The sequence below is a fragment of the Salmo salar genome, chromosome 01, assembly GCF_965601325.2.
Source record: "Salmo salar chromosome 01, fSalSal1, whole genome shotgun sequence".
Taxonomy (NCBI): Eukaryota; Metazoa; Chordata; class Actinopteri; order Salmoniformes; family Salmonidae; genus Salmo; species Salmo salar.
Window position 1 is genome coordinate 43,898,707 of NC_138291.1, and position 14,659 is coordinate 43,913,365.

Genomic DNA, 14,659 nt, shown 5'->3' on the forward strand with positions numbered 1-14,659 from the left:
GCAGACCAGCGGACTTTTGATTAGATTTTTACGAATAACGTATCACTCAGTGCCACACACATCATGCGTTGACCATTGTGATGTCTGTTGTGTAGGTTGTGTTTCCGGGCCCAGGCTAAAGGGGAAACGGACCGTGAGCGCCTCCTGCTGGCCTACCAGGTGAATGACGAGGTCCACCAGGGACACTTCCCCGTCAACAAGGAGTTGGCTCTGGAAGTGGCTGCTCTCATGGCTCAGGTTGGTAGTGCTTTGGTAAGGAGAGGGGCATTATGGGTACTGAAGTACATCATGCCAAAGTTAAAAAAAGAATTTTTTTATGGTCTAACACAATTGACTACAAATGTGTTTTTATTATAAATCACACCCTCTCCCTCCCCAGGTAGAGCATGGTGACCTGGACCGTCCGGCCCCCTTCTCCCCCAGCAGTAGCTCCTGTCCTCAGCCTAAAGCCCAACAGATCCTCGTACAGGCCCTGGAACGCTTCTACCCCAAACGCTACAAACAGGACTGCACCATGGACCAATTCAGGTAATACGCCCATACGCACGACCAGCTCAGGTGAGGCATTACCCTCACACACAGATAAAGTAAGACACAGGCTTCTACCCCAAAACGCTATTAACAGGACTGCAGCATGGGTCAACTCGGGCAATACTGGCCACGTGCACGCATTATACTCAGATAAAGATACCTATACAGACAGACTAATTATTTCTTCAACTCCCTTCAGAGACCTATCAGAGCGTCTGGCCACTAAGTGGTCAGTCCTGCGTGGCTGCAGTGCCTCAGAGTGTGTCAGAATCTACTTGACCGTCGCTAGGAAGTGGCCGTTGTTTGGTGCCAAGCTCTTCAGTGCTAAGGTAAGTGGGGATGCAAGTAGACTGAACAACCGCTACCGCGTTCCTGAATATGTATTCTACTGCAAGGGTCCAACATAGTGTATCTGTACTGTAATTCCAGCTTTTGCTGAATCTGTGTTCGGTGTCCCCAGTGACTTGGAAGGTCTCTTTATAATCAAATAAATGTTTCTGTCCTCTTTCCTCTTTTTGGAAGGCCAAGTGTTTCAGTATTTGCCCAGACAATAGCCCATTCCTATTGAAACTGTTAGTAGCACCGATATTCATGTAGTGGTACAGGTGTATCCAGTCTGACACCGACAGGCTCCTGAACAGCTTCTATCCCCAAGCCATAAATCTGCTAAATAGCTAACAGAATGGCTACACGGACTATCTCGAATCAAATGTTCATCAAATCAAATTTTATTAGTCACATGCGCGCGAATACAGCACGTTACAGCACCTTACAGTGAAATGCTTACTTACGAGTCCCTAACCAACAATGCAGTTTTAAAAAATACGGATAAGAATAAGAAATAAAAGTAACAAGTAATTAAAGAGCAGCAGTAAAATAACAATAGCGAGACTATATACAGGTGTGTGCTGGTACAGAGTCAATGTGTGGGGGCACCGGTTAGTTGAGGTAATATGTACATGAAGGTAGAGTTATTAAAGTGACTATGCATAGATGATAACAACAGAGAGTAGCAGTGGTGTAAGAGGGGGGGGGCAATGCAAATAGTCTGGGTAGCCATTTGATTAGATGTTCAGGAGTCTTATGGCTTGGGGGTAGAAGCTGTTTAGAATCCTCTTGGACCTAGACTTGGCGCTCCGGTACCGCTTGCCGTGCGGTAGCAGAGAGAACAGTCTATGACTAGGGAGGCTGGAGTCTTTGACAATTTTTAGGGCCTTCCTCTGACACCGCCTGGTATAGAGGTCCTGGATGGCAGGAAGCTTGGCCCCAGTGATGTACTGGGCCGTACGCACTACCCTCTGTCTGAGTTGACCCTTGTACTTTATTCTCTATGCATACTCACAGGACTCACACACACTGACACTCCAACACACACATAACATGCACACACATTTATACTGACTCTACACACACACTCACATACAATCATAATTTACGCTGCTGCTACTCTGTTTATCATATATCCTGATGCCTAGTCACCTTACCCCTATACATACAGTATCTACCTCTATCACTCCAGTATCCCTTCACATTGTAAATATGGTACTGGAACTGACCTTGTATATACACTATATATACAAAGGTATTTGGACACCCCTTCAAGTTAGTAGATTCGGCTATTTCAGCCATACCCGTTGCTGACAGGTGTGTCAAATCTAGCACACAGCCATGCAATCTCCATAGACAAACATTGGCAGTAGAAGTGCTCAATGACTTTCAACATGGCACTTTCATAGGATGCCACCTTTCCAACAAGTCAGTTAGTAAAATGTCTGCCCTGCTAGAGCTGCCCCGGCCAACTGTAAGTATTGTGAAGTGGAAATGTCTAGGAACCGTCTAGAAGTGGAAATGTCTAACAGCTCAGCTGCAAAGTGGTAGGCCACATAAGCTCACAGAACAGGACCGCAGAGTGCTGAATCGCGTAGCGCGTTAAAATCGTCTGTCCTCCGTTGCAACACTCACTACCGAGTTCCAAACTACATCTGGGAGGAACGTCAGCACAACAACTGTTCGTCAGGAGCTTCATGAAATAGGTTTCCATGGCCGAGCAGCCGCACACAAACCTAAGATCACCATGCACAATGCCAAGCGTCGGCTGGAGTGCTGTAAAGCTCGCCGCTATTGGACTCTGGAGTGGTGGAAGCGCGTTTTCTGGAGTGATGAATCATGCTTCACCATTTGGCAGTCAAATCTGGGTTTGGCGGATGCCAGGAGAACGCTACCTGCCCCAATGCATAGTGTCAACTGTAAAGTTTGGTGGAGGAGGAATAATGGTCTTGGGCTGTTTTTCATGGTTCAGGCTAGGCCCCTTAGTTCCAGTGAAGGGAAATCTTAACACTACAGCATACAATGACATTCTAGACGATTCTTGTGTTTCCAATTCCCTTGGGATGAATTGGAACGCCGACCGTGAGCCAGGCCTATTGGCCCAACATCAGTGCCCAACCTCACTAATGCTCCTGTGGCTGAATGGAAGCAAGTCCCCACAGCAATGTTCCAACATCTAGTGGAAAGCCTTCCAAGAAGAGTGGAGGCTGTTATAGCAGCAAAGGGGAGACCAACTTCATTTTAATGGCCATGATTTTGGAATGGGATGTTCGATGAGCAGGTGTCCACATACTTTTGATCATGTAGTGTAGCTTCTTACTTTCTCGTGTTCTTCTTATTTTTATTTCTTGTGTGTTCTTGTTCTACCTTATGTTATTTTTATTGCTACATTGAGATTGATTACTGCATTGTTGGGTTTTAGATTGCAAGAAAGGCATTTCACTGTACTTGTGCACGTGACATTAAAACACTTTAAGCTTGATCTACTGTCTCTGTATACCATCTGCGTCTCTTCTCCGTCTCTGTCTGCAGCCTATACCTCCCTCGTCTGTGGAGCAGTCCCAGATTTGGCTAGCCGTCAATGAGGATGGACTGTGTGTGCTTGACTATACCATGGTAAGTGTGTGTTTATCTACATGTTTATATGTCTGCTTCCTTAGCTCATTTACCATGGAATAAGTGGTTATTAACAGTATGCATGCAGGTCAAAATCCAACCATGTGGGATTACTGGTACTAAAAGTGTTTTGGTGATTCAGTACCTACAGCCAGTGGTCAGAGGACCACCATCAGAAGAAAGCTCTTGAACAGATAATGACATCATATTTCAACCATTAATTACCTTCATTAGACATTTTTTTTTTTTAAAGACAACAACCTCTCAGATTCCAACCAGTTTTATGGTTTGGTATTCTCTAATTCCTTTTTTAATCGGGCACAATCTTAGCTTAGATTCAGAGCACTTAAGGTTTGGGGTTTCTCGTCTCTCTTTACCAGTCTGGCTGTTGCCAGACCACAGGAGCAGAAGCTTGTTGATCTACTGGTCTGGAATGATTTTCTACTGCAGCGTTTGAAACACCAGATCCCCACAGGGAAACAGAAACTGCTGGCCTACAATTTTACCAGACATGGGTTCAATTCAAATACTATTTGAAAGCATTTGAAATACTTAAGCTGGGCTTGATTAACCTTGCCTGGGTTTATAAAACCAATAAAAATGACCCAAAAGTGCAAATCCCACCCATCTGGTTCTCCAGGCAGTCTAGAGAAAAGGGCCAAAGTATTTGAAAGATTTCAAATAGTATATGAAACCAGATCTGGGTCTACCCAGAGATCAAAATGCTGACTGAGATATAAACAATGATAAACTTACAACACTATAATTATCTTAGCCGTATTCCTCTGTCATTTCTGGTTTGGCGTCCTTTCACGCTCCAATACATTTACTAGTTCTTAGGGAGAAAATAAGGAAAAAATACACAATAAAGAATTAGAAATGATGTCTGGCTGCTTCAATGGTTCATGCTCAATTTGCCTCTTGAGAAAACAATAACAAGAAACCAATTCCCAAAGAAAGGATCCTTCCTGTACCAGGAAGAGAGATGAGACAGATTACTTAAAGGAAAATTCCACTCAAAAACTATCTTTTGGTACTTGTTTCATTAGTCCACTGTTGATACAGTCCCAAAATGTTTTGCATGTCAGCAATCAACTTTTAAAATACAGAAAGTGTCACAGTATGATGTCTTTTGCATTGTCATTTTGGGACAGTATCAACAGTGGACCAATTAAACAAATACCAAAATATAGTTTTTGAGTGGTATTTTCCTTTATTAAGGGCCTTTTACACTACTGAACCAAACAAACCAAACGTGTTCCTATTCACGTACATACAGTACCAGTCAAAAGTTTGGACACACCTACTTCAAGGGTTTTCCTTTATTTTTACTAATTTCTACATTGTAGAATAATAGTGAAGACATCAAATGCCAAGAGTGTGCAAAGCTGTCATCAATGCAAAGGGTGGCTACTTTGAAGACTCTAAAATCTCAAATATATTTTGATGTGTTATTTCATAGGTTTGATGTCTTCACTATTATTCTACAATGTAGAAAATAGTACAAATTAAGAAAAACCCTGGAATGAGTAGGTGTGTCCAAACTTTTGACTGGTACTGTATTTAAACAACTGAAATAAATAATCCATTCCTTTACAGCACCTTCTGGTCATGTACTCCTACCAATCAGTGATCACCTTTGGCGGTTGCCGTGACGACCTGATGGTGGTAGTGAGCCAGACCAAAGAGCAGGGTGGAGGGAAGAAGAGTGTGGAGAAACTGGTCTTCGCTATGGCTAAACCCAAGGTAAGGTTACCTAGTTGTCTCTATGGCTAAACCCAAGGTAAAGTTACCTAGTCGTCTCTATGGCTAAACCCAAGGTAAAGTTACCTAGTCGTCTCTATGGCTAAACCCAATGTAAGGTTACCTAGTTGTCTCTATTGCTAAACCCAAGGTAAAGTTACCTAGTCGTCTCTATGGCTAAACCCAAGGTAAGGTTACCTAGTCGTCTCTATGGCTAAACCCAAGGTAAGGTTACCTAGTTGTCTCTATGGCTAAACCCAAGGTAAAGTTACCTAGTTGTCTCTATGGCTAAACCCAAGGTAAAGTTACCTAGTTGTCTCTATTGCTAAACCCAAGGTAAAGTTACCTAGTCGTCTCTATTGCTAAACCCAAGGTAAAGTTACCTAGTTGTTTCTATTGCTAAACCCAAGGTAAAGTTACCTAGTTGTCTCTATGGCTAAACCCAAGGTAAAGTTACCTAGTTGTCTCTATGGCTAAACCCAAGGTAAAGATACCTAGTTGTTTCTATTGCTAAACCCAAGGTAAAGTTACCTAGTCGTCTCTATTGCTAAACCCAAGGTAAAGTTACCTAGTCGTCTCTATTGCCAAACCCAAGGTAAGGCTACCTAGTTGTCTCTATGGCTAAACCCAAGGTAAGGTTACCTAGTCGTCTCTATTGCCAAACCCAAGGTAAGGCTACCTAGTTGTCTCTATGGCTAAACCCAAGGTAAGGTTACCTAGTCTCCAGTATGTCTTAACTCAAGTCAAGGCCATAAAAATATTATATATTCTATTTCATTCTATAATGAACAAAAATATAAATGCAACATGCAACAATTTCAAATATTTTACTGAGTAAAACAGTTAAGGAAATCAGTAAATTGAAATTAATGCATTAGGCCTTAATCTATGGATTTCACATGACTGGGAATACAGATATGCATCTGTTGGTCACATATACCTTAACAAAAAGTAGGTGAGTGAATCAGAAAACCAGTCAGTATCTTGTGTGACCACCATTTGCCTCATGCAGCATTTATCAGGCTGTTGATTATGGCCTGTGGAATGTTGTCCCACTCTTCTTCAATGTCTGTGCGAACTATTGGCGGGAACTAGAACACGCTGTCGATCCAGAGCATCCCAAACATGCTCAATGGGTGACATTTCTGGTGAGTATGCAGGCTATGGAAGAACTGGGTAGTGGTGTGTATTCATGGATGCCAAGGAAAGACAGGCTTCCCCCAAAAATGTACCAAATAATGAATCTTTCGTCTCTCTGTGGTTCATCATTTTCCTTAAATTCTCATGAGTCTGAATGTATCTCACCGGAGAAAGCATCCGAGCGAGCAAAACAGTTTCTGTATGTGTAGGCCATCTATCTGATGCTGTCTGGTCATAAAGAGTATGACATTGTTGCCACACGTAGCATTGAATGCATGGGAAGCCAGCGAGCATTTGGGATCCCTTGACAAATAAAGTATAAAATAATACCCAATCAGCGTTGAGCTCAACTGAGTGAGCTCAACTGTGAATGGTCCTGGCGCACCAAAAAAAAGCGTCAACTCCTATCGCATTGCATCAAGAGCATACGTCATTGACAGAAACAACTTGAACTGTTGCATCTCATTGTGTTGTTGTCCTCCAGTGGAGCCAGACAGCTAAAATTGGCCCTTTCCTAAATTAGCCATAGATGGAGATAGGGATTTGGATTTACTAATTCTCCATACTGGCCAATGATTATAATGGTAATTCTGATCCAATCATACATTCATACATTGTGCCCCTGGCCTGAGAGGATGGAAGTTCAGTATGTAGCTAGATGTAGAAGGCAAATGTTAACTAGCTAACGTTGCCAATGAAAGGAAGTTAGGCTAGCAACCAAACATTTTTGCGAAAACCAAAAATATAAGCGTGTACTGTGTGACAGAGTGATAGAGACCGTTTCGTCAACATGGAAGAGAGGAGAATGGCATTGGCGTTTCTCTACAAGTAGGGTGAGTCAACATGTTTTTTTTCTACTTACACGAATGCACACGCACACAGAAATCAGAAACATGGACAGCCACATCATATTTAGCTTACGTCGATTGGACTAAATTGTTTTTGGTATCTTTTAGTTGTCGCTGTTTTCGACTAAGCATAGTTGATATGATGTTGAAACGGTGTTGGAATAGTGGAGGCAGCTCCTGTTTTCTTTGCGACTTGCGGTAACTCTCTGTGGTTCCAAATCAATAATGTTAGTTGTTTAGTGGAATGAAATGTTGGAAACGTTAACTTGCTTGACCATGCTGTAGGTCATGTAACTGTCTGTTACATGCAATATGCTTTGTGGACTTCACCGGACAGAGGTTGCTCTATGATTTTGTGATGAAACAAAGTTGTGGTTGAATTTATTCTGCCACTGTGTCTTCTTATTGTGTCGGCCTATTAGACTATACACTACCGTTCAAAAGTATGGGGTGACTTAGAAATGTCCTTGTTTTCCATGAAAACATACATGAAAGGAGTTTTGGCAGTCTGAGATATGACTTTTTCTTTGCAACTCTGCCTAGAAGGCCAGCATCCTGGAGTTGTCTCTTCACTGTTGACGTTGAGACTGGTGTTTTGCGGGTACTATTTAATGAAGTTGCCAGTTGAGGACTTGTGAGGCTGTTTCTCAAACTAGACACACTAATGTACTTGTCCTCTTGCTCAGTTGTGCACCGGGGCCTCCCACTCTTTCTATTCTGGTTAGAGCCAGTTTACGCTGTTCTGTGAAGGGAGTAGTACAGTACAAAGCGTTGTATGAGATCTTCAGTTTCTTGGCAATTTCTCGCGTGGAATATCCTTCATTTCTCAGAAGAAGAATAGACTAACGAGTTTCAGAAGAAAATCTTTGTTTATGGACTTTTTGAGCCTGTAATCGAATCCAGAAATGCTGATGCTCCAGATACTCAACTAGTCTACAAAAGGCGTTTTATTGCTTTTTTAATCAGAACAACAGTTTTTAGCTGTGCTAACATAATTGCAAAAGGGTTTTCTAATGATCAATTAGCCTTTTAAAATAAGAAACTTGGATTAGCTAACACAACGTGCCATTGGAACACAGGAGTGATGGTTGCTGATAATGGGCCTCTGTACGCCTATGTAGACATTCCATTAAAAATCAGCCGTTTCCAGCTACAATAGTAATTTACAACATTAACAATGTCTACACTGTATTTCTGATCAATTTTATGTTATTTTAATGGACAAAAAATTTGCTTTTTCTTTCAAAAACAAGGACATTTCTAAGTGACCCCCAACTTTTAAACGGTAGTGTATATCACGGTCGCAAGGCATATGAATTAACAGGTTGTAGAGCAAACAATGCAATTATCACAACACATAGGTTATAATATGGCATTTATTCTGGGTTGGCTTCCCCTGTGATTTTACCCATGTACCGCTACTGGAACTGGGCCATTTTCAGTTTCCAGGAATTGTGTACAGATCCTTGCGACATGGTGCCGTGCATTATCTTGCTGAAACATGAGGTGATGGCGACATATGACTGGCACGACAATGGGCCTCAGGATCTCATCACGGTATCTCTGCACATTCAAATTGCCATAGAATAAAATGCAATTGTGTTCATTGTCTGTAGCTTATGCCTGCCCATACCATAACCCCCCCGCCACCATGGGGCACTCTGTTCACAACGTTGACATCATAAAACCGCTCACTCACACGACGCCATACCCGGGGTTTCCAGTTGTGAGGCCAGTTGGATGTTCTGCCAAGTTCTCAAAAACGATGTTGGAGGTGGGTTATGGTAGAGAAAATATCTGGCAACAGCTCTGGTGGACATTCCAACAGTCAGCATTCCAATTACACGCTCCCTCAAAACTTGATCTGTGGCACTGTGTGGTATGACAAAACTGCACATTTTAGAGTGGCCTTTTATTGTCCCCAGCACAAGGTGCACCTGTGTAATGATCATGCTGTTTAATCAGCTTCTTGATATGCCACACCTGTCAGGTGGATGGATTTTCTTGGCAAAGGACAAATGCACAATTTGTGCACTACATTTGAGAGAAGTAAGCTTTTTGTGCATATGGAACATTTCTGGGATATTTTATTTCAGCTGATGAAACATGGGACCGAAACTTTACCTGTTGTGTTTATATTAATGTTCAGTGTATATCTGTAGGTAAGACTTACCGTAGGTTTGGCTTTACCTCTGTGCAAGTGGTCAGTGAAAACGATTAGTGGATAATTATCATCATGGACCACAACAGCTCTGCCAACTTTCAGTTAGTCAATAGGATCTTACTGTGCAGAAAGCCAGTGTGAAAAGTAGGTGAGCTCCTGCTATGTTGCGTGGTCCACAAGCAGCAACCAGGTTCATGGGTTCAATTCCCACAGGGATCACATCACTGTACCTTAAATAGTTTGGATAAAATCTCATATAACGTGATATAATAGCAAGGTTACCCTCCACTGGGCAGATGTAGAAAGCAGGTTGATCCTCGATTTTATTTGATCTGTTCTGCTTCAGAGGAGCCAAAGGGAGCGATTCAAAGAAACGCAAATAAATTACCAGTGGACTGAAATTGACTTTAAAAGGTGATTTTGGCTTGAGCCATCGATCTGTGTTGGGTTGATGCCTGGGTTGATGCCCTACTGTATTCATGACAGGTTGCTAAATATCAAGTCATTTATATGGTTTTCTCATTGGCTTTAAACTGAACTTCTAAATGTGAGCAAATGGGCATCCAGCTCCCTTGGATCAAATGAAATTCAATCATTTAAAATGGTTAAACAATTTTCCCCTCCTTACTCTGTCTTCTCCTCTCCCCTCCCGTCTTCTCCTTCTGTCCTCTGCTCTCTCCCCTGCACGGTCTCCTCCTCCTGTCCTCCCTCCCTCTTCTCTCCTCCCAGATCCTGGAGTTGACTCTGTTAATGGCCAGCTATATTAACTACTGGACCCCCGTCCTCCCTGGCCCCCCTGGGGCCCAGCACCAGTCCCCAGGACCCTGCTCCCCTCTGGGGCCCCGTGGGGCTGGGGCTGAGGCCGGGAAGATGTGGGACGTGGATAGCAGACACTTTCCCTCCATGACCTACACAACCAAAGGACCCACTCTACTGTGAATACAGAAACAACAATCGACCCCCTGTTCCAGTGCATCTTTGGAAAAACAGGGTCATGTTCCTTAGCCAATGAATGGAAGAAAACTGACTGAAACAAGGAGGATCTATTCCTGGACTTGTCAAATAAGAAATGCTCATTTTTGTTTTCCATTTCAAACTGTTTTGCGACAGTGTACCCTACTGAACATGATCCAGGACTGAGAAACTACAGGGTATTGTGGGAGTTGTGGTACAGAAGATATTTTGCTCCACATACATTACACCTGAACATGGCCATTGTTTTATTTTGCCCTCATTCCCTCTGGCCAGGAGTGGATTCTGTTGCATATACCAATGCTGTTTCTTTTTAACCATGATGACTGGGAGATCGTCATTTGTGGAGTGGACAATAGGTAAAAGGGATGACAGTTAGTCGGGAAGAAATGGGAGAGGATATCATTTGTGGTTCATATGAAGATGTCGCTCTTCGAATGTTTGTGTTTTAGTCTTTAAATTGTTGTATTTATTCCTGTAACAAGTGTTCACCTCTGCTTAATTTAAAAAAATATGCTCACGTTTGGGGACTATTTGAAAAACAATTGAGCCTTGAAAAAGGAGATTTACAGTGTGGGATCAGTATAAAGGACCAACACACACACACACACACACACACACACAACTTGTTGACCTTGGTAGTCTGGCCATTTGCTATACAATGAGAAATAACCTCAATAGCTGGCAGCTTCTCCCTCCTCATTTAAACCTCAACTCTCCCACACCCCCACCCTTGTCTGTTCCAGACAGTGTATGCCAAATGGCACCCTATTCCCTTTATAGTGGACTACATAGGGAATAGGGCTCCCTTTGCAACACATCCACTGTCTTTTTATTAAAGGGAAAAAAGCTTTTTTTAAAAAGAGGAAAATAATGTTGATTTCTTCTGGCTCTTTGGTACCTAATATGGATTGGACTAATGTTATTTAACATTAAACCAGTACAAAATAATTATAATATTCAAGAAATCAAATTGTACTTGATTTTTTCATCAAACAATTGAACAAAATGTCTGACTTTTATAGAAAACACCAGGCCAGGGCCTGAGGAGGAACCATCAAAGCTCTATAACGTATAAACAAGTGATGATTGTACCATTCTGACCAAGCAATGTTTTTAAGAACCATTTTGACCACATAATGGTTATCAATATGTTTTAAAGATTATAGTGAAGAATAGAAATAGAGATGGAATACAATGTGTGATGTGTCTGTCAGATGTATGAACTCATTGGGTGTCATGTTCCTTCTGAAGAAGCAGCAGCTATTCTTCCTGGGGTCCACACAAAACATAGAACATGACATAATACAGAACACTAATGGACAGGAACAGCAACACAAATGTAAACGACGAACGCTACGACTATACAATACAATGGAAGGTAATGGGAACGCAGCCAGGTAGGACGGATTACATGGAGAGGTCCAGCCACATTCGACTGGTACGCTTACAGATATTTAAATGTTATTAGTGACTTGAATTGTTTTGGATCAAACCACTTGTTTTTTGTTCTTATTTATTTAATTTTCAACATTTTGTGGCTTTTTTTTGTATGCTGTAAATTATGTTTGGCAGAACTGTTAGGTTTTCAACTGAAACATTCAAAACGGACAATGACTTTGTTTGTCTATTGTAGCTGAATAATTTAACTTGACAGTTTAACACTGTATGAATGCAGTATGATTTGTGAATTAGGGATGTTAGGTCAATGAAACAGATTATATACGATCTGCTTAGCTGTTATGAGATTCTGTGTTTAAAATCAAATAAACTGTACAATCTACACAACTGTTTTGTGTGATACATTTTCAATTCCACTTTCAAGCCCCATAATTCTTTCTCAATGTGGAAACAATCATACATTTCTAGCCTAATTGGAAAATATGTTGACGTTGAAAGTGCTTATATACAGTATGATGGAATTTGGCATGGCTTTGACCTAGGAAACATTTCGAAAGACTTCAAACATACTGGAAAATACAATATGCTTGTTCTTATCTTCTTTTTTTTACACCCAAACTATCCCCATACATTGGCAAATGTGCCAGTGTGATGTACAGTAGGCTATGCATTGTGCATATGTTGACGTAGGTGGGGTTTGGTAGCTAGGATGGTAGTTGCTCTGATTTGCTTCATCCAAACGGGTCAAAGTGGTAATGATGTTTTCCTGCCAACAGCATTGCTATAAATCTTTCTCTTTTTATTTAATGATTTCTCAACATCTCATGTTTTTGTAGTTACTCTAATATGAGGGGGGAAAAAAGTAATTACTGGACACTGCCAACTTAGGAAAAAGACAATTGTTTGTCATTGTTTTTGTTCTCTGTTGAAGAGAATGGAAGCATAGCTTGTTGTAGGTTTGGCCATACCGTAACGTTGCTTATGTGTTTGTCTCTTTTCTAGCCTTATGATTTTAAATAGCATTTTTTGCTTTAGGCCCTATGGGGGAAATTCAGACCCAAGTTACGCATGTGTAAATTGAACTTTTCCCCTTTTTATGCACTTTTCTCTCTATGCGTTTCTTACCTTGAACCTATGCATGAGGGTAACATTTTCCTGTTTCCTTAAATGTGTATGCTATAGGCTCTGTTAAATATTATTAGCCGCTATCAGTAGCGGCCTTACGTAATAAGCATTTATATATACCTTTTAATTGAGTTTTTGTTCCCTTCCCTGCATTAGTATCATTCCATTACATTGTTTGATTCAGCCGACCTTTATTCCTTTTCTCTGTAAAATGCTGTCACGTCCTTGTGGTTTTGGCTGAGGGTCAAGTAATAGTGGATACTATTTCATGAAGGCCAAATACAAATTATAGTAAAAAAAACTAATGTGGACATGTAGGCTTAATAAATCATTATGGAGCTCATTATGGAACTCATTACGGCGCTCAAACCGTTACTTTGAACTTGACACATGGTACAAGACTTGGCATTTGCCGTCACACAGTTCCATGATCAGTGCAGGCAATTAGGGCATATTTATTATATCATACCATTGCATACTATTCTCCATAGTATAAATATAGTGTAGGCTACATTACTTCCAATGTTACCATTGATGAACTGAATGTGGCAACTTTCGTGGGTTCGTGCGTAAAAGCTACCTCCATGAAGTAGGTCAAATCTGAGTGTTTTTAAATCTGCCCATGGGTTCTGAAACAGAGACCAATATACGTATGTTTTCATGGCTATCTTTCTGTGTTCTGAGAGCATTCTCCATAGTCTACATTAAAGTCTTGTGCCAATCAAATTCTAATTAAAGGTACATCATATTTAAAGGGATTGCTTTGAAGAAATGAACAGAAAAACGAATTGAACAAAAACTCCCTGATTAAATTGGTAGGCTACCCAGTGGGCGTGTATTCTGGGGTTTAATTAAATGTATTCAGAGAAGGTTTTCCATCTCCACAGAGGAACTCTGTAGCTCTGTCAGAGTGACCATTGGATTCTTGGTCACCTCCCTGACTCTTCTCCCTCGATTGCTCAGTTTGGCTGGGCAGCTAGCTCTAGGAAAAGTCTTAGTAGTTCCAAACTTCTTCCATTTAAGAATGATGGAGGCCACTGTGTTCTTGGGGACCTTCAATGCTGCATACATGTTTTGGTACCCTTCTCCAGATCTGTGCCTCAACACAATCCTGTCTCGGAGCTCTACGGACAATTTCTTTGACCTCATGGCTTGATTTTTACTCTGACATGCAACTGACAACTGTGCTTATATAGACAGGTGTGTCTATAAATCATGTCCAATCATTGAATTTACCACAGGTGGACTCCAATCAAGTTTAGAAACATCTCAAGGATGATCAATGGAAACAGGATGCAGCTCAATTTTGAGTCTCATAGCAAAGGGTCTGAATACTTATGTAAATAAGGTTTTAATTTTTTTATTATTTAATAAATTAGCAACAATTTCTAAAAAAACGTTTTCACTTTGTCATTATGGGGTATTGTGTGTAGATTTCTAAGGGATAACAAAAATGTCATCCATTTTAGAATAAGGCTGTAATGTGGAACAGGTCATGGGGTCTGAATACTTTACGAATGCACTACACATGTGTATTTAAAACACAGCCCAAAACAAATACTTTTATTTGAATATTTAAATGGTAATAAAAACCAAATGTATTATTATTGTTTTTACTTATTTCCCCTTTATTTAACCAGGTAGGCCAGCTGAGAACAAGTTCTCATTTACAACTGCGACCTGGCCAAGATGAAGCAAAGCGGTGTGACAAAAAACAACAACACAGAGTTACACGTGGGATAAATAAACGTACAGCCAAAAACACAATAGAGTGTGTATACAGTGTGTGCAA

General features: G+C 41.1%; 1 protein-coding gene across 4 annotated transcripts in view; it reads left to right on the forward strand.

Annotated features, from left to right (window-relative positions):
• Positions 1–12,129, forward strand: part of plekhh1 (pleckstrin homology, MyTH4 and FERM domain containing H1) — a 66,119-nt gene extending 53,990 nt beyond the window's left edge. For 2 of the 4 annotated variants that reach the window (XM_045717964.2, XM_045717968.2), the window contains exons 26-31: positions 96–252; positions 380–528; positions 731–860; positions 3,391–3,474; positions 5,074–5,220; positions 10,099–12,129. In XM_045717964.2, the coding sequence (XP_045573920.2) occupies positions 96–252; positions 380–528; positions 731–860; positions 3,391–3,474; positions 5,074–5,220; positions 10,099–10,308 (877 nt within the window). In that variant the 3' untranslated portion in view covers positions 10,309–12,129. Of the gene's footprint in view, positions 1–95; positions 253–379; positions 529–730; positions 861–3,390; positions 3,475–5,073; positions 5,221–10,098 lie in introns of those variants that run through there. The other 2 variants (XM_045717965.2, XM_045717970.2) reach the window with 2 other exon arrangements.
• The last annotated feature ends 2,530 nt before the right edge of the window (positions 12,130–14,659 follow it).